Below are 20,555 nucleotides of genomic sequence, written 5' to 3' on the forward strand. Positions count from 1 at the left end.
CGTGAATTGCATACTCCCTCAAAACTTGAGACATCTGTGGCATTGTGTTTTGTGATAAAACTGCACATTTTAGAGTGGCCTTTTATTGTCCCAGCACAAGGTGCACCTGTGTAATCATGCTATTTAATCCGCTTCTTGATATGCCACACCTGTCAGGTGGATGGATTATTTTAGCAAAGGAGAAATGCTCACTAACAGGGATGAAAACACATTTGTCCACACAATTTGAGAGAAATAAGCTTTTTGTACATTTCTGGGATCTTTTATTTCAACCCATGAAACATGGGACCAACACTTTACATGTTGCGTTTATATTTTTGTTCAGTGCAAATAGCTCTGGATAACGGAGTCTGTTAAATTACTAAAGTCTGAAATGTACAAATGCTTGAGTTATAGCAGTCAACAACACTGGATTAACCGTCAACACTTACAATACAGTTTCAGCCAACAGATCTTCAATCAAAGGCATTTATTTTTTGAAAACCTTTTCTCCACACAGCCGCCAAGCATCAGCACTGGTGGTACATTAGCATCAAGACAAGATTTCAAAGATGTTAAACATGGCTATAAAATGTTCTCACTCACTGAGGAAAATGGTTGTAACAATCCGCTCCGATTCATATCAAAACAGTTAAAATATGATTTACTGGATTATTTACAAAGCCATTATTAGTATTATATTTGATTATGAATCATCAACAGTTACACCTCTACAGTGTGACTCGATTCAAAAGTAGTGGAGATTATACCAGAAATCATGTCCACAATTAGCCTGTCCAGGACAGCGATTAAGAAATTGTTTTGCTAGCTAGCCAGAGACCAAATGGCATATTTTGACTTCCAGCACAGTGATCTCGTTGCACTGTAACAGTTGAATATATATATAGAGGAGAAAGTAAAATGTTTTAAATGAGCAGTATGAAAGATTTTGGGCTCCTGAGTGGCGCAGCAGTCTAAGGCACTGCATTTGGGGCAGCAGGTAGCCTAGTGGTTAGAGCATTGGGCCAGTAACCGAAAGGTTGCTAGATCAAATCCCCAAGCTGTCGTTCTGCCCCTGAACAAGGCAGTTAATCCACTGTTCCCTGGTAGGCCATCATTGTAAATAAGAATTTGTTCTTAACTGACTTGCCTAGTTAAATAAAGTTTAAATAAAAGATCTCAGCGCAAGAGGTTGGAATCCAGGCTGTATCACATCCGGCCGTGATTGGGAGTCCCATAGGGCGGCACACAATTGGCCCAGCGTCGTCCTGGTTTGGTCGGTGTAGGCCATCACTGTAAATAAGAATTTGTTCTTAACTGACTTGCCTAGTTAAAGGTTACAAAAATGTTTTAATAATATAGCATGGCTTTACCCCACTGCTGTGTCATTGCAGCTGAATACACTTATATATCTAATATAGCTTCATTCGCATCCGGTTCAGTGGCTTTAATACACAATATTGATGTAATTGAGTTATACAAATTGACATAAGTAGCTTAACAAAAGTACTTACAAGTAGACTAAATCATTTGCTTTTGGGTGAATTCAACAAATGATGAAGTTAAATGGACTGAATCAGTAGATGCCCGAGTTGGCTGAATCATTTGCTTAATTGTCATAATCACTGGCTCTGTAAACATAATAATTATTTCACACATGCATAAATGTTAGTAAAATACTCTAATGTGGACACATTACCCATATCAGCACAAGAACACAGCCGACTGGTTTGCTTCCCTATACAAGCCAATAAATGTCCCCTTTACCCGCTTATAAAAAGGACCCTTCACCTCAGCCATTATTATTAAACATTCACACACGGTATGAGAAAATAATTTATTGCACCTCTTCATAGAAATAAAGCTTTATGTTATGGCTTTAATTAACTCAGGAAGATGTTCCACACATCTAGCTGTACGGCATTCCTCACTGATAACATTGGACAATAGGCCCAGGTACAGATAATCCTATCCAATGGTATCATTTTGAATACGCACAGGACAGAAACAGTATGTATAGGGATGTGGAAGCACTTTCCTAATAGAGACCAGGATCCCATTTCAAATGCTAATTAAGGTTATAAACTAAGTGCAAGTTATGAAAGAGGACAGTTAGTAGTATTTGTGGACGTGGTCTCTCCCCTTTGACAGAGAAGTTTGGACTTGAGACATGCAAGACAGCTGCTCCTCACAATCATCTGAGAAGATATTATGGATCATCAACATACTTGGGTTTGTCATGTGCTCCCCACAGCTTGTGAGTTCATTAAAATGGAATCCATGAGTTCATGACTCTGGGGAAGTAGATAAAGGGTCATCATTGTCAAAATCCCAAAGTATCCACCCACTGAATGACATTCTGGCTTTCTTTGTGCTGTGTAGCACAAGATGTATAACTTTCAAAATACAGAAATACACCCGGTATGATGAATTTTGCATCATGATAAATGCATTATACAGGCTGTATTTAGAAAGTTATACATCTTGAAAACATTTGGGGCTACATCAACAATGGACGAATGAAACAAATACTGAAATATCGTTTTTGGTAGTTTTTCTTTAAAGCCTGGGTAAAACACAACTGACAAACTTCATGAATTTGACTTTGTGTTTATGCATCTACCTCTGTGTGTGTGTGTACCATTCGGCGTCAACAATGTTCAATGTGCCGGTTCAATACACTTGCATGGGGAAGGTCCTTCTCAACTACCAAACCAAACGGCTTTTGGGGAATTTAGTGTTTTAACATTTTAGAGCATGAACAGGATACAAAAGGCGTAATTCCAATACAACGCTCAATTGCAAATTCTCTCTTTGATTCGAAATACTACTATTTCAGTCCACCAACCTATATCTGAGCATGATCTGCTCAAAACTCTAAACTTTCCAAGCAAACAGTGTACAGGACCCATCATGCTGCATCCTTAGACACAACAGCACTTCTAGACTTCTACCAGCGGACCTAAAACGTTCTGCCAAAATGCCTCCTTCCAGGCTTGAGCTTGAGGAATGTTCGACTTGAGCTAGAACGTTAAACCAAAAATTCGGGCGTCTTCACGGTTTGAGCTTGAGCCAGGGGTGGACGATGGTGAGGATGGAGAGAACAGAGGAGGCCAGGCCGCAGGCCCCCACGAAGCCCTGACCGGTAGGGTAGATGCCCAGCCGGTCCAGTGGGATAAACACATCGCATGCATTCTTCAGCAGGTCCAGCAGCAGTGGTGGGTTGCTGCGCAGCACCGTCCCCAGCAGGTGGAACTGTCTGCCGAAGCGTTCAGACAGAAGGGGTAATATGGCCACAGGGAAGGAGGAGGAAGAGGGGTGGGGGTGGGAGAGGTCTCCGTTCTCAGGGGATGGAGAGGAGGTCCAGGTAGCATTTGACCCCCGTGGGAGGTGCGGGCCTCACGCTCCATAAGCAGGCGGATCTCGTAGGCATCCCGGGTTAGATTGAGCATGAGAGCAAAGAGGTAGTACCTGTAGAGAGAGAAATGTGTAAGAACGTGAGAGAGAGAGATTCATGTAAAACATGAGACAGTAAAGACCACAAGGCCGGAAGAGAGGATGTAGAAGACATTAAATAAAAGAAAAAGTGGCAGAGGGAAAAGAAGAGGGTGAGTTAGAGGTAGAATTAGAGAACGAAAGTGATAGAAAATACACTATATAAACAAAAATAAGTCGACACCCCTTCAATTTAGTGGATTCGGTTATTTCAGCCACACCGGTTGCTGACAGGTGTATAAAATCGAGCACACAGCCATGCAATCTCCATAGACAAGCATAAGCAGAAGAATTGCCTTACTGAAGAGCTGTCATAGGATACCACCTATCCAACAAGTCAGTTCGTCAAATTTCTGTCCTGCTAGAGCTGACCCGGTCAACTGTAAGTGCTATTATTGTGAAGTGGAAAACGTCTCGGAGCAACAACGGCTCAGCCGCGAAGTGGTAGGCCTCGCAAGCTAAAAATCGTCTGTCCTCGGTTGCAATGCTCACTACCGAGTACCAAACTGCCTCTGGAAGCAAAGTCAGCACAACAACTGTTAGTCGGGAGCTTCGTGAAATTGGTGTCAATGGCAAAGCAGCCACACAAACCTAAGATCACCATGCGCAATGCCAAGTGTCGGTTGGAGTGGTGTAAAGCTCGCTGCCATTGGACTCTGGAGCAGTGGAAACACATTCTCTGAATTGATTAATCACGCTTCCCCATCTGGCAGTCGGACGGACGAATTTGGTGGATGCCAGGAGAACGCTACCTACCCCAATGCATAGTGCCAACTGTAAAGTTTGGTGGAGGAGGAATAATGGTCTGGGGCTGTTTTTCATGATTTGGGCTAGCCCCCCCTAGTTTCAGTGAAGAATAATCTTAACGATACAGCATACAATGACATTCTAGATTATTTAGTATTTAAACTCTTTCCTATTTCAGCATGACAATACCCCTGTGCAAAAAGCAAGGTCCATACAGAAATAGTGTGGAAGAACTTGACTGGCCTGCACAGAGCCCTGAGCTCAATTCCATCTAACACCTTTGGCCCGCAGACTGCGAGCCAGGTCTAATTGCCCAACATCAGTGCCCGACCTCACTAATGCTCTTGTGGCTGAATGGAAGCAAGTCCCCGCAGCAATGTTCCAACATCTAGTGGAAAACCTTCCCAGAAGAGTGGAGGGTGTTATAGCAGCAAAGGTGGGACCAACTCCATATCAATGCAAATGACTTTGGAATGAGATTTTCGACGAACAGCTGTCCACGTACTTTTGGTCATGTAGTGTAGCTCTAGGGAGAGAATATAGGCAACAACTGCCAATAATAGTAAAGTTCACTACAGAACTTATGATGCTATTGGACAACTCAAATACACTGACTCCCAATACAGTTTAGGACTTAAGGTTCCCAATTATAACAGTCACCTGAAGGATCTCTGGCTCCACTTGTCCTGGTCCAGTTTGGGCAGGAGGCCCACCTTGCCAGCCCACAGCACGTTGTCACAGGCGAAGTACATGGCCTTGTTGAGGTGAGCCACGGTCAGGCAGAGACGTAGCACGCTGTCTGAGAGGTGCACCGCACGCTTCGCTGCCTCCACAGCCTCTGCAGAGTTCCCCAGACGCATCACTGGAGAGAACGAGAGAGAGGTGAGACCCAGGAAATTGAATTGAGGCACAGTGAAATACCAATGGAGAGTAAGCCTGAGCCATAATCCTGAGACACAGAGATGCAGCAATGACTTACGAACATTGACTTACACTTCCTTGTTAGGCTCATATGCGTTTCCAGTTGTTTCACCATCTTCAGGAGCTGAACGCCTGACCCACCCTTCTGGAGAGTGTAGCCTAGCAACGTACAGGCATACTGTGCAGCCCTGTGTGAACACAGAAAATGAATGTGTCAAAATCTGATTATATCTATTTTACTATAGTTTAGTCATTGTTTACATATTGTGATGAATAACTTGGGCACAATGTGTGTTTTCATGTCAATGGCAACTGGTACTTTCATGTAGCTAGCCATCAGTATAATACCAAATGTAATTGGGACTATGCCCACTTGATAAGGAAAGGCTGGACATTAGCATTGTGCATGAGACCCCCTCAATTCGAATCCAAAAATCAGCTGTGGCGCAGTAATTTACCCAATAAAACGGAAAACAGGCAGTGACAACCGCAGCCCAAAAATGACTTTTTATAAATGTATTTTTTCGTCCTCTTATACATTCGTATTTTGTATGCTCATGGATATCAGTTTACATTGACTGCGAATGTACGTGCTAACTAGCTGATATTAGCGGACTAAACTCCCTAGCTACTGTATACGCGTAATGAATTTAACTTGAAACCTACCAGCTGATTCTGACTTGTTGACATGACATACTACTGTCTGAGAAATCTCAACTCTCATATGACATTTTTCCTAGCTACTGTACCTGAAAACGCGCTCCTTGGCTTGGCTCTGCGAGCTGAATCGAACCCAAGAGTCCATTCTCACGACAGGTAGACTACCACTTCCGCTCACTTGCAACCGTGGATTAGGCCTGTGCTTTGTTAGCTAGCAACGTTCTATACCGTCTTCTGGCAAGAGCAGCCCAATGCTATATACACAGTTCAATATGTCCACAATGTGCCCCACACGTCTGCCAACACTTTGTAAAATGTAGATTTATTTGTTTACTAAAGAGTTAGCTTCACATCATCTTTACCCATGGACGGAAACTGTGGAGGGACACAATAGCGAAAGACCTTTCCCAGGGTAATCATTAGCTCCGTAACTTAACTGATAGGAAGTTCGTGCACCGCACATTGATTGTATGTTCATGGCATTAGTCGATTCGTGATTTTTTTTTGTGCAGCACGCTATTGTACAAGCGATAGCATAAATGAAAACGAACGATTGTAGTTATTCGAACACAACAGTCAAGCCAAGGCAACTCATTACCGTGGATTATATTTGCTGCGAAACCTCATACCGCCACATGGGGGTGACTCACACACACAGAGGCCAGACAAAACACAACCAATTTGGAAAAAAATGGCAGTACATTTTATTTTAGTGTGTTAATAGAAAATAAATTAAGGAAAACAATCATGATCAAGAGGAATAAAACAAACACAAAACATAATATACTCCCATATGTGGCACTACCAGATCCACGGAGTGCTGAAATAATAAGTGCACAACCGTTGTACTACAGGTCAGGGGGTAATAAAGGAGTGTGAATCACTCTGGAGAGGTACTGTACTTGGCATTATCTCTATTTACTGAAACACTATAAAACATTGTATCATGACAAACCTGTTGTAGGCGGAGCAAAATTAAAATGCCAGCTACGCCCATCAAATTCCTTTCTAGTGGACCATATTAGGCAATGCTGCACATTAATGGCTTGTCAACATCAACACCACCTGTGTATTAAATATCCTCAGCAACTCAGTTCACAACTGTCAAAGTATTCCCACTGCAACACGGCACCAGTCCTGAGTACAGGCTGGTCAGCTTACAAACACAAAGCAATAACCCATGAAGGCTTTTCAATTGAAATGGAGAGGAACCTCAATGCTATCAGAACATCTTGTTTTCATCATCTTCTATATTACAATCTTTTCATTCTTTCCATTTCCTTGGCTGGCAAGATACTCCACATCCTTTGGGACTCTCCCTCTAATCTTCAAACTCACGTCTCATACCCCTTCGCAATTTCCCAACCGCCTTTAAATCAAAACTTCAAGCTCACTCCTCAATACCTGCCACTTTACCTACTGTATGACCTTCTCAGCCTAGTATTTGCTCCCTTCCCCTCCGCAATTCCCCATATCTACCTCTCTTCAAGCGCCCATCCCTCCAGGACCGCAACCCCTTTCCTCCCTCCCTCCCTACACAGTTTCACCTAAACATCTCATCTCTGGCTCTCCATCAAAGAGAAATGTTGTAACTTCAGGCAAACCCCACGCTGTCTCAGCATTTTAAAAATATTAAACACTACAGTCAATTGGTTTCATTGGATACTAAAATGCTAACGTCGGCTGTTGTTAAAAGCCAGACCTCAATTTCAGCACAATGAGCATACGGTACATCAGCATGGTTCCTGCCTTCTCTAATGCGCACAAGAGGCTAATCTCTTCAGTAACAATTGTTAGTTTCGTTGCGGTTGCAAACACTTATAATCTAACTCGGACAAGAGTCATTAGTCTCCTCGTGGGAGTTGGAACTAGGAATTGGGGTTGTAAGGGTACCACTGGAGGACTGTCGTATCCCACAGTGCCCCTCTCTCAGTGCTCGGAGTGCTGTTTCTTGTGGAAGGTGGAGCGCATGCGGCTCCAGAACGAGTGGTTCCTCCTGGTCTTCCTCTCACTGCCACGGACCGACTCGGCCTCGCGTTGGCGAATCTGGCGGACCAGGGCGGCGAAAACCTCGTCGATGTAGTAGCGAAATGCCGCAGAGGTCTCGAAGAAGGGGCACTGGAACTCCCTGGCCAGCTCCTTCCCCTCCTCTACTGACACCTAGTGGAGTGGAGGGAAATACCATTTTCATATACAGTATATGTACCAAACAGAGTCATGATGTATATGTTACAGTAAGTGTGTGGATCTACAGATTCCCCGTCTCCTTGGTAAATCTACAGATTCCCCGTCTCCTTGGTAAATCTACAGATTTCCCGTCTCCTTGGTAAATCTAGATTCCCCGTCTCCTTGGTAAATCTACAGATTCCCCGTCTCCTTGGTAAATCTACAGATTCCCCGTCTCCTTGGTAAATCTACAGATTCCCCGTCTCCTTGGTAAATCTAGATTCCCCGTCTCCTTGGTAAATCTACAGATTCCCCGTCTCCTTGGTAAATCTACAGATTCCCAGTCTCCTTGGTAAATCTACAGATTCCCAGTCTCCTTGGTAAATCTACAGATTCCCCGTCTCCTTGGTAAATCTACAGATTCCCCGTCTCCTTGGTAAATCTACAGATTCCCCGTCTCCTTGGTAAATCTACAGATTCCCCGTCTCCTTGGTAAATCTACAGATTCCCCGTCTCCTTGGTAAATATACAGATTCCCCGTCTCCTTGGTAAATATACAGATTCCCCGTCTCCTTGGTAAATATACAGATTTACCCGGGGAATCTATAGATTTATCATACCAGTCAGACAGGCTATCTGTAAATCTCCCAGTAAATGTGTAAAGATAGGCCTTTTGAATAGTAGTAAGATTTTAATGCCGCCAGATAGTGGGCAAAACCTACTTTAGTGCCAAGACTACCAATGTGCGCCCCCCCCCCTTCCCACAATTCTCACCTGTCGGAGATGGGTCAGGTCAGACTTGTTGCCCACCAGTACCACTGGTGTGTTGGCGGTGCGGCGCACACGATCAATGAGCTGCTTGAACTGGCGCGCCTCCTGTAAGCTCCGCCTATCTGTGATGGAGTAGGAGATGATGAAGCCTTCGCCCGCCCGCATGTACTGGTCCCGCATGGCTGTAAACTCCGCCTGGAGAGGGACGCGTGTGTGTGTGAGAGAGAGAGAAAGAAAGAAAGAGGCAAAAGTGGAGTGAGTAATTAAGGACTGGAACAGAAAGAATAACAGCAAAATACTTAGATAACATTACCTATGCAGATGCTACACATACACCCACACATTCATGTACTGGTATGAGTGTGAACACCTGAGAGCATCCAGAGAATCAATCACCAATACATCGGTCTGTCCTACAAGCTACTAGAGGAAGAACATGGAGACCCACTGAAAAATATTAGCTCTCTAAACACAATGCCCTGTGTGTGGACACTTCCCTGAATTTGGTCCGGTATGAACAAACCCAGTCATGGGCATGTATTATAGAACATGTACATGACCATATATAGAACATGACTAACCTCATAAGTGAGCTATGCATGAGTCTATGGATGAGTCAGACAGGCACAGATGTGGTGCGGGGAGCGGGTGAGAAAGGCAGATTATGTAAGTAAAAGAAGGGAGAAGATGGAGTGAGCACTGCTTAAAACAGATGCTGAGAAGAGTAAAGACTTGGATGTCATGACGATGAAGGGGAGATATGTTCTTCTGGGTGTACTTTGATAAATAATGATCTTACATTGCCAATGATAAGGTATCATGCTAATCAGAATGGTTGAATTGAATGTAATTGAGAGACAAGGACAGACAGTCAGAAATGATTGATTTTATAGGAAAGCGAACATCAGGATAGGCGGAGAGGGTTTCCCCTCCTCTATTTGATCTAATGTGAAAAGACTAGACAGATTAAAGCAAATTCCCAGTCCTTCCAAGGTGTTTTTTCCATATTGCTTTCACCTATCCTATGTTTACAGATCAGTAGAGGAAGGAGAGGAGGCGAGGAAGCCATATTAGACTATCGAGAATGAGATGCAACCAAAGAAGGTGGAGGCATGACGTTTTTAATGGAAGCCCTTTGTGAGGAAGTTACCTGTCCTGCTGTATCCAGGATGTCCAGGTTGGCTGGTTCATCATCGATGCGGATCTGTGTCTTGTATGCATCCTCTAGGAGAGACATTCAGTGGTATTTTAATGGCTATACAAGATAATTGTGTAGTTACGTCATAGGCCGTGGTTCATCGACTCTGGTCGATGCTATGCAGCGTGCATGTGCGCTTTATCAAGTCACGCCAGGTGTTCTCTTGTTTTGGACTTGCGGTTCCTTGTATGAGTTCTGACATTTCAGGCTCGCAAAGTAAGTATTGTTCTTGGAACCATGGGGTCTATACCCTATATGGGGCTCTGACAGTTCAGGCTTCTCAGGTAAGTATTAGGGGAAAGGTGACTTCTGTAACCCCTTTTCGGAGCCGGTGGAACCTGTGTGTGCTTAGGGTGCCGTGGGCCTCCTTGTTTGGTACCCTCTGAGTCAGCTTGGGGAGTGATTGTATGTACCCATAGTATGTTATACAGAGTAACCGACTGAAAGGGAACGTACAGTTATTAATATTACTAATGAAGACTGAAACGAGGTAGAACATATTTTGGCCACCCACGTCGGGGGATTTGTGCTCGCTGAAAAACAGTTCTGAATTGAGGAAATGGATGTGAGCCCTGGTATTATAGCCAGGAAGGCGGGGCATCCGAGGGTGGGCCTCGGCATTCATTGGCCCGTTAGGCGTGATTTCAGTTTTTCATGTGAATATTATTGGTTGTTGACTGCCCGTAGTGTTATACCTCATTCCCTCCTTCAGTAAGTTTTGTTGATGGTGGTGGAAACCGCTGTCTCAAAGCGCTGCTCTAGAATCTTCCTTAAGTGTTCAATTGGGTTGAGATCTGGTGACTGAGAGCGGTCATAGCATATGGTTAACATTTTCTTGCTCATCAAACCACACACACTGACAAACCACCGAGCCCTGTGGATGGAGGCATTGTCATCCTATTGGGGCATAGCCATGGTAGCCAAAATAATGGTCTGCCCAGTATTTTTTTTATATATGACCCTAAGCATGATGGGATGTTAATTTCTTAATTAACTGAGAAACCACACCTGTGTGGAAGAACCTGCTTTCAATATACTTTGTATCCCACATTTACTCAACTGTTACCATTATTCTGGCAGTTACATGTATACACATCTATCTACTCACCAGCCAGTTTATTAGGTACACCCATCTAGTACTGGGTCGGACCTTCCTTTGCCTCCAGAACAGCCTGAATTATTCAGGTGATGGATTCGACAAGTCTGACACGTTCCACAGGGATGTTGGTCTACGCTGACGCGATGGAATCACACAGTTGCTGCAAACTAGACGGCGGTACACCACCGCTAACACCAGGCAGAATAGAATCATGCTGCTTATGTCAAATCCTGACTCTGCCATTGAATGATGCAACAGGAACCGGGATTTGTCAGACTCAGCTGTCCGGTGTTGGTGATTGCGTGTCCGCTGAAGTCGCTTCTTCTTGTTTTTATCTGATAGGAGTGGAACCCGGTGTGGTCGCCTGCTGCAGTAGCCCACCCGTGACAACAATCGACAAGTTGTGCGTCCCAAGATGCCGTTCTGCATACCACTGTTGTACTGCGCCGTTATTTGTCTGTTCGTGTAGCACATGGGGTGTGTGAAACTTACTCCTCAGCCTGAAGTATGCCCATTGTGCCCGCATATAGCTAGCTTTTTACGTAGCGCAGACTGGTAAGACGCTTCAGGAGGGCGGTCACATGTGCTAGCAAGTCAGAGGTCCCGAGTTCGCGCCAGGTATGGGCTGAAACGGGAGGAAGTGGTACTCGCTAAGCAAGCAACGTGACATCTTTTACAGCCCACAGGACTTCCACTGACTGGATTTTTTGTTTGTCGCACCATTCTCGGGAAACCATACACACTGCCGTGCATGAAAAGCCCAGGAAGGCGGCCGGTTTTAGAGGAACTGGATCCGGCGTGCCTGGCCCCGATGATCATACCACGCTCAAAGTCGCTTAGGTCACTAGTTTTGCCCATTCTAATGTTCAATTGAACAGTAACTGAATGCCTCGATGCCGGTCTGCTTGCTTTATAGAGCAAGCCACGGCCATGTGACTCCTGCACTTTCCATGACAGGTGAATCAAGATTTTACCTTACTGATGTCACCTGTTAAATCCACTTCAAATCAGTGTAGACGAAGGGGAGGACACCGGTTAAAGAAGGATTTGTAAACCTTGAGACAATTGCGACATGGATTGTATGTGTGCCATTCAGAGGGTGAATGGGCAAATCAAAAGATTTAAGTGCCTTTGAACGGGGTATGGTAGTAGGTGCCAGGCGCACCGGTTTGAGTGTATCTAGAACTGCAACGCTGCTGAGTTTTTCATGCTATTTCCTGTGTGAATCAAGAAGGTCTACCACCCAAAGGACATCTAGCCAACTTCACAACTGTGGAACGCATTGGAGTCAACATGGGCCAGCATCCCTAAGGAACACTTTCGACACCTTGTAGTCCAATTGAGGCTTTTCTGAAGGCAAAGGGGGGTGAAACTCAATATTAGGAAGGTGTTCCTGATGTTTTGTACACTCAGTGTATGTAAATACAGTACCAGTCAACAGTTTGGACACACCTACTCATTCAAGGGTTTTTCTTACATTATTACTATTTTCTACATTGTAGATTAATAGTGAAGAACTATGAAATACATATGGAATCATGTAGTAACCAAAACATGTTTAAACAAATCAAAATATATTTTATATTCTTCAAAGTAGCCACCCTTTGACAACTCTTGGCATTCTCTCAACCAACTTAATGAGGTAGTCACCTGGAATGCATTTCAATTAACAGGTGTGCCTTGTTAAAAGTTTATTTGTGGAATGTCTTTCTTTCTTAATGCGTTTGAGCCAATCAGGTGTCATATGACAAGGTAGGGGTGATATACAGAAGGTAGCCCTATTTGGTAAAAGACCAAGTCCATATTATGGCAAGAACAGCTCAAATAAGCAAAGAGAAACAACAGTCCATCATTACTTTAAGACATGAAGGTCTGTCAATACGGAAAATTTCAAGAACTTTGAAAGTTTCTTCAAATGCAGTCGCAAAAACCATCAAGCGCAATGATGAAACTGGCTCTCATGAGGACCGCCACAGGAAAGGAAGACCCAGAGTTTTTATTTTTTATTTCACCTTTTTTTAACCAGGTAGGCCAGTTGAGAACAAGTTCTCATTTACAACTGCGGCCTGGCCAAGATATAGCAAAGCAGTTACCTCTGTTGCAGAGGAAAAGTTTGTTAGAGTTAACAGCCTCATAAATTGCAGCCCTAGATTAATGCTTCACAGAGTTCAAGTAACAGGTACATCTCAACATCAACTGTCCAGAGGAAACTGTGTGAATCAGGCCTTCATGGTCGAATTTCTGCAAAGAAACCACCAATAAAGGACACCAATAAGAAGAAGAGTCTTGCTTGGGCCAAGAAACACCAGCAATGGACATTAGACCGGTGGAAATATATGTCCTTTGGTTTGATGAGTCCAAATTTGAGGTTTTTGTTTCCAACCACCGCATCTGTGAGACGCAGGTTAATGACCCAACACACCTTCAGACTGTGGAAGGGCTATTTGACAAAGAAGGAGAGATGGAGTGCTGCATCTGATGACCTGGCCTCCACAATCACATTTACATTTACATTTAAGTCATTTAGCAGACGCTCTTATCCAGAGCGACCTCAACCAAATTAATATGGTTTGGGATAAGTTGGACAACAGAGTTAAGGAAAAGCAGCCAACAAGTGCTCAGCATTTGTGGGAACTCCTTCAAGACTGTTGGAAAAGCATTCCAGGTGAAGCTGGTTGAGAGAATGCCAAGAGTGTGCAAAGCTGTCCTCTAGGCAAAGGGTGGCTAATTTTTGGTGTGGTTTAGAAGGCCAAATTTGAGCAAATAGGAGTCGCCGTATTTTGATCAGAAACCAAGCACTCTCACCTATGGTGGGGTCATGGTCTTCAGGGAACCTGTGGCTGATAAACTGCATTATAATAGCTGAGGAGAGAGAGAGAGAGAGTTAAGTTTTAACAAGCTTCATAGGCACTGCATCAAAAATCCAAAAAGGAGAAATCAGAAACAAACTACAAGTAGATCAGAAAACAGAGTGGAAGAAAGAGAGAAAGGGTGATGTAGAGGGATTATGACGTCAATACGGGAGACTATTACATTTCCCAGGTTGTATCACACACACTTCCCCTCCCTCTCCCCATCTCTCTCGTCTCTTTGTTGTTCTTCCTCCAGGCGTGCAGTGGTTCACGCACATAGATAACACACACACACACCTCCGCAGCATCAGTGTACACCCACTCTAGTTTCCATGACAATAACTTGCACAGATGAAATCAGAATGACGCTTGTTTTTATGACCCATCTCTCCCTCCATCCCTCTGTATCCTCCCTCTCTCCGATGTTTTTATTACTTTGCTGTGCACCTATACCAGGTGAACTCTGCCAGTCTCCACAGCAACAGTAGCCAAGAAGAGGAAGGCGGTTGCTAGGCACCGATGCGTCTTCCTGACAACAGGCACCCAAAAGGCACCCCAGACTGCCGTAAAAGGCAGCCAACGCCTATGCTTACGAGAACTCTGACTGCCTGACTGCACTTGGAGGGTGTGTGTGTGTGTGTGTGTGTGTGTCTTTCTCTCTCACACACACAAACACCCACACATCTCACTCATTAAAAACGAGGACATTAGCAAAAGTAATGTAAATCAAGACCGAGTTGAAGAAGAATAGTCGAAGTCAGAGATAATACGTAAAAAAATAGGAGCAAGACAGAAACAAAGACATGCACTGAGTAAGACTGAAGAGTATAGTTAAGTGTAATTATGAGTGTGTGTGTGTGTACTCACCGCTCTTCCCCACTCCCCCCTCTCCCAGCATCACCAGCTTGTACTCGCGGGAGAGGCCCCCAGAGCCTCGCGATGACTCCATTTACACTTTGAAGAGATAGAGGCAGTGATTAATACACATATACCCTTTACACACACAGGAACCGGCACATATCGACACCCAAATAATTCACATAAATATACATATCCATTTTTGGTCCCAGTTTATTAAGCCTGGGACTACTGAATAGAACTGTAAAAGAGAGTGTACAGAGTTGAAAGTGACTAACACACAGTACCACACGTGCCAATGTGCAATCGTGCCATCATGTGTAAAGCGCTGAAGCTGCTGACAAGAGATGAGGGAGATGGAAAGAGAGAGAGAGAGACACACACTGAGAAACTTGAACCTCAATATCCATTCACTGTTGAAATGGACCACTGAACCATACAGTAGATCTACTGAATGGCGATGAAACAGGTGAACGAGTTCAGGGACAGAAGTGGAGCTATACAGCCAAGTCTAGTCTACTTTGCCACCCTTAGAAATAAAAACTATTAAACTCATCTGAATAGGCCACTATTGTCATCGCCTCAGATCCATTTGGTGTGTGTGTAGATTGACTTATGAGAGTCAGATGACTTCAGTTTATTAAATTGGTCTACGCAGCAGCCAGCAGCACTCACGCGGAAAGAGGAACCGACTCGTATCGACTTGATGGGGCAATCATGTGATTTCTCGGTGGAAGGCGAATGTGTGACATTGACCACCACAACCCCAGGCAATGTCATCAAACCTATTATTGCCATTTTCCATAGCGATGTCGCCTAGCTTTCCCTTACCAAAAATACTATATTTTTACTATATTAAACTTTAATTTCAATTGTCAGAATAAATTAATGATATATTTATAAGTGATAAATAGGCCTACATAAGCACATGTTTACTTATCATTAGGGCCTAGGCTAATAACGGTAGACCTATGAATGGATCACATTATCTCAATGATGGAATGCGGAGACAAAATATTTTACAAAACCGGTTCATTGTTGTCAGGACAGAGGCAGATTGAACAGACAGCATTTGGGAGGTTAAAAATAGATGTTCATATCCGCTTGAGAGCAGCTACGTTTTTTGACTCGGTTTTATGTCAAATATGAGGTCTGAACTTCAATAACGCCTGACTGAGCTCATGTCCGTGCACCATTGCCCAACGTTTGATCCAAAAACACAAAGGAGTGGATGGTATTGTAGTATATTGCCGAGTTGTTGTTTCCTCCCTCGCCCTGACAACATCACTACACGGGCTCCGTGATTCAAGGGAGTCTCCAGGCTTCAGATGGCTCAGGCCTCGAAGTTTGTTATTGAAATGCAGATTAAATACATACTCGCTGTACTAGCCTTATTCAACGCCCAAAGTTAGGGAATTTCATTTTTATTGTACTTTTATTGCGCTTAGTTTAGTTAAAAGTTTGTTGCACTATTGTCACTTTGTTATAGACTACAATGTTACAAACAGTGAGTCGGCTACAATGTTTCAGCTGCCAAAAATATAAAAATATTTGCTAAACAACGAATGAGATTAACACTGTTTCAAATCATTGGATCTCTGACAAAAGGCTCAGTGAAAACTGCATCCGTTGCAGTCGCTGAAATAGAACAACCATTTGATATACTTTATTGACTACTTTGAAACAGGATAACGAGACTTAACAGGATAAACAACAACATTTTAGAGGGCAATAGTGAACCTTCAAAAGACTGCTCAAGTAGCGAAATGAATTGTGTGGCTGTATGTGACATGGGATTTGGGGGGAAAAAGTAGGCTAACTTGTGTAAACTTTACATGTAAGATCCTTCTAAAATCAAGTGTAGCCTACGAACCGATGAAATGTAAAACAAGCTGCATGGATTTGTTAGCCTAACTGTTTGCAGATCAGTGTTCAAAACAGACATTGAAAACATTGTTTCGTGTAATTACAAACGAACAAGTTAACATGAATAATGTTGACTCCGAAAAAAGCAAATGATTGAACATCTGCAAACATAAATAGCCAACTGACTTTATGCATGCATGAATAGAAATTAGCGACTCACCTGTGTCACAGAAGTTCTTTCCTCATAATTGCCGAAATTACGTCTATGGCTATTTAGTGCTTGATGTTTGGTAATTCATGCCACAAAATGATCAAACTGTAAACAGCGCGAGCGGTCTGTAAACGCTACGTGACAGGGTCCCACCGCCCGTCGGCTCAGCGGCTGTGACTTTTCAGTAGAGTTGGACAGCCTTGAAATGTACCTTTGAAGTTCAGTTAGGCACTGTTACACACGGGTAACGAATGAATAGGCCCACTAAAACGCAATTTCATATATTTTAATGTTTCTCGTAATAGAATATAATAAAGACACTACCATATTGTTGTTGAGAGGCACATGGTCAGTGATGGTGCAGCAGCCCTGGATGGGAGGCACTTTTGGGTTAACAGTCTTGTTCTAGGGCACAAAGGCAGTGGTTAGGACCTGGGATCAGATACCAGCAGCCCTCCAGGTGCCAGTTCACTTCCCATTTCTGTAATCTCCTGGCCTATGTCTTGAACCAGCAACTGTCTCTCTTAACATCTAGGCTACGTGCCATGCGTAGGTGGTGGTGTACAGTGCATTCGGAAATTATTCAGACCCCTTAACTTTTTCCACATTTTGTTACATTACAGCCTTATTCTAAAATGTATTAAATCTACACATAATACCCCATAATGACAAAGCAAAAACAGGTTTTTAGAATTTTTGCAAATGTACTACAAATAAAACATAACTTATTTACATAAGTTTTCAGACCCTTTGCTATGAGACTCGAAATTGAGCTCAGGTGAATCCTGTTTCCATTGATCATCCTGTGGTAAATTAAATTGATTGGACATGATTTGGAAAGGCGCACACCTGTCTATATAAGATTCCACAGTTGACAGTGCATGTCAGAGCAAAAACCAAGCCATGAGTTTGAAAGAATTGTCCGTAGAGCTCCAAGACAGGATTGTGTCCAGGCAAATATTTGGTGAATGGTACCAAAAAATATCTGCAGCATTGAAGGTCCCCAAGAACACAGTGGCCTCCATCATTTTTCAATGGAAGAAGTTTGGAACCACCAAGACTCTTCCAAACAGAGCAATCGGGGTGAAGGGCCTTGGTCAGGGAGGGGACCAAGAACCCGATGGTCACTCTGACAGAACTCCAGAGTTCCTCTGTGGAGATGGGAAAACCATCTCTGCAGCACTCCACCAATCAGGCCTTTGTGATAGAGTGAACAGACTGAAGCCACTCCTCAGTAGAAGGCACATGACAGCATGCTTTGCGTTTGCCAAAAGGCACCTAAAGGACTCAGACCATGAGAAACAAGATTCTCTGGTCTGATAAATCCAAGATTGTACTCTTTGGCCTGAATGCCAAGCATCACTTCTGGAGGAAACCTGGCACCATCCCTACGGTGAAGCATGGTGGTGGCAGCATCATGCTGTGGGGATATTTTTCAGTGGCAGGGACTGGGAAACCAGTCAGTATCGAGGCAAAGATGAATGGAGCAAAGCACAAAGAGATCCTTGATGAAAACCTGCTCCAGAGCTCTCAGGATCTTGAACCCGATCGAACGTCTCTGGAGAGACCTGAAAATAGCTGTGCAGCGACGCTCCCCTTCCAACCTGACAGAGCGAGGATCTACAGAGAAGAATGGGAGTAACTCCCCAAGCACAGGTGTGCCAAGCTTGTAGCATCATACCCAAGAAGACTTGAGGCTGCAATCGCTGCCAAAGGTGCTTGCTTTAACAAAGTACTGAGTAATGGGTCTGAATGCTTATATAACTTTGCTTTGTCATTATGGGGTATTGTATGTAGATTGATGAGGGGGGAAAATGATTTAATACATTTTAGAATAAGGCTGTAACGTAACAAAATGTGGAAATAGTCTAGGGGTCTGAATACTTCCCGAATGCACTGTATACTAGGCATGTACATGTAACTGCCAAAATAATGGAGATGCTTGAGTAAATGTATACACAGTATATTGAAAGCAGGTGCTTCCACACAGGTGTTGTTCCTGAGTTCATAAAAAAATGGACATCCCATCATGCTTAGGGTCATATATAAAAATGCTGGGCAGGGCATTATTTTTGATACCATGGCTATACCCCAATAGGATGACAATGCCCTTAACCACAGGGCACAAGTGGTCACCGAATGGTTTGATGAGCTTGAAAATGATGTAAACCATATGCCATGGCCGTTTCAGTTATCAGATCTCATCCCAATTGAAAACTTATAAGAAATTCTGGACTGGCGCCTGAGACAACGTTTTCCAGCACCATCAACAAAACACCAAATGATGGAATTTGGCATGGAAGAATGGTGTTGAATCCCTCCAATAGAGTTCCAGACATGTAGAATCTATGCCAAGGTGCGTTGAAGCTGTTCTGGCTAGTGGTGGCCCAACGCCCTTTTAAGACACTATGTTACCATTTCCTTTATTTTGGCAGTTAACTGTATGTCTCTATTTGCTGTGTGCTTCCTGTGCATTGTTTGATCTTAATTAGCTAGGCCAGACAATTATAGGCTACTGGATATTCTCATGCTGTAAATCTTGTCATCTGTAGAGTAATGGGAAAATATGTGTGTGTGTGTGTGTGTGTGTGTGTGTGTGTGTATATATGTGTTCACAGACATTTGTGTCCGAGAATACAGAGTTTGTGTCTGAGAAAATGATGCATTTACAATTTGGTAATTTAGCAGCCGCTCTTATCCAGCGAGACATCAGTGAGCTTGTCGTGTGTCTGCCCAGGTGACTTAGCAAAAGGACTCAGAAATAGTGTATCAGTTATTTTTTTTATTTGCACATTCGTTGTGTTAACAAATTCAACAAGTCAGCATTAGTGTAATATATTTAGCATAGACTTCATAGCATTATGCAGTTCAAACCCAGTTCAGACTACTTGTCTTATTTTGCATTTCACCCACACAACATACAGTTCTGACTGAGGCGGTGAATCAATGATAGCCAATGGGATACTCATAACCAATGAATCAATTCCTTGTTCTCTTTTTATTTACATTTGACATTTCAGTCATTTAGCAGATGCTCTTATCCAGAGCGACTTACAGGAGTAATTAAGGTTAAGTGCCTTGCTCAACGCCACATAAACATATTTTCACCCAGTCGTCTCGGGCATTCGAACCAGCAACCTTTCGGTTACTGGCCCAACGTTCTGAACCGGTGAGGCTACCTGCCCCCCCCCCCCCCCCCCCCGTCAGATTTATTCACACCTCAGATTTGTCTGTACAACACACGAAAGAGAGGGATGGGTTGTCAATGGAGGAAAAGAAGGGGCTGAAAGGGGAAAAAAGGAGTGTGGATTCAGTGCGGGCCAAGGGATAGGAAGAGGGAGGGCACCCCAACAATGGAACACATTTACAACGAGGGGGGAACCCTTTGCCATTCCAGGGGGAACAATCACATACTTTAAGGACAGGCGGCAGTGCATCTGCCTGATAGTGCTTGGGAACAAACAGTAATTTACACAAGGATATACGGTATTTAGATATCTATAAAATAGGCTTATTTATGCTGTGGGTTCAGGGTGAGGCCAGCAAAACAGAGGGTAACAAAGACGGAGCATATCATTTTGTTTTTGGATTATTCAGTGATATGGGACATCGTTGCTGATCTTTGCAGGGTGCTTTCTGTGCTATTTACAAAGGAAAACGCTCACAAGAGGAGGAAACTGTTGAATATTGATCACAGGCTCCTGTAATATGCACAACCCGTGTCTCAAAGTA

At 43.5% G+C, this 20,555-nt stretch overlaps 1 protein-coding gene and 1 pseudogene across 1 annotated transcript; both read right to left on the bottom strand.

Moving 5' to 3' along the window:
* Positions 1-1,802: 1,802 nt before the first annotated feature.
* LOC115131542 (peroxisomal membrane protein 11B-like) lies at positions 1,803-6,405 on the bottom strand (annotated as a pseudogene).
* A 77-nt stretch (positions 6,406-6,482) lies between these two features.
* Positions 6,483-16,965, bottom strand: LOC115131544 (GTP-binding protein Rit1-like). The gene is made up of 6 exons (XM_029663338.2): positions 16,833-16,965; positions 14,756-14,842; positions 13,842-13,898; positions 9,890-9,963; positions 8,743-8,934; positions 6,483-7,962 (listed from the first exon to the last, which is right to left on the bottom strand). The coding sequence occupies exons 2-6, from the start codon at positions 14,835-14,837 to the stop codon at positions 7,732-7,734; spliced, it is 636 nt and encodes a 211-aa protein (XP_029519198.1). The 5' UTR covers positions 14,838-14,842; positions 16,833-16,965; the 3' UTR covers positions 6,483-7,731.
* Positions 16,966-20,555: the final 3,590 nt, after the last annotated feature.

This window comes from Oncorhynchus nerka, linkage group LG7 (genome assembly GCF_034236695.1).
Source record: "Oncorhynchus nerka isolate Pitt River linkage group LG7, Oner_Uvic_2.0, whole genome shotgun sequence".
NCBI classification, from domain to species: domain Eukaryota; kingdom Metazoa; phylum Chordata; class Actinopteri; order Salmoniformes; family Salmonidae; genus Oncorhynchus; species Oncorhynchus nerka.

What these genes read in the sequence shown, in the direction of transcription:
- LOC115131544 (XM_029663338.2), bottom strand. Translation starts at nt 14,837, where the DNA reads ATGGAGTCATCGCGAGGCTCTGGGGGCCTCTCCCGCGAGTACAAGCTG. An exon ending in AGACCATGACCCCACCATAG is followed by an intron (nt 9,964 to 13,841) that starts GTGAGAGTGCTT and finishes TGTCTCTCCTAG; the next exon opens with AGGATGCATACAAGACACAG. An exon ending in TCCTGGATACAGCAGGACAG is followed by an intron (nt 8,935 to 9,889) that starts GTAACTTCCTCA and finishes GTCCCTCTCCAG; the next exon opens with GCGGAGTTTACAGCCATGCG.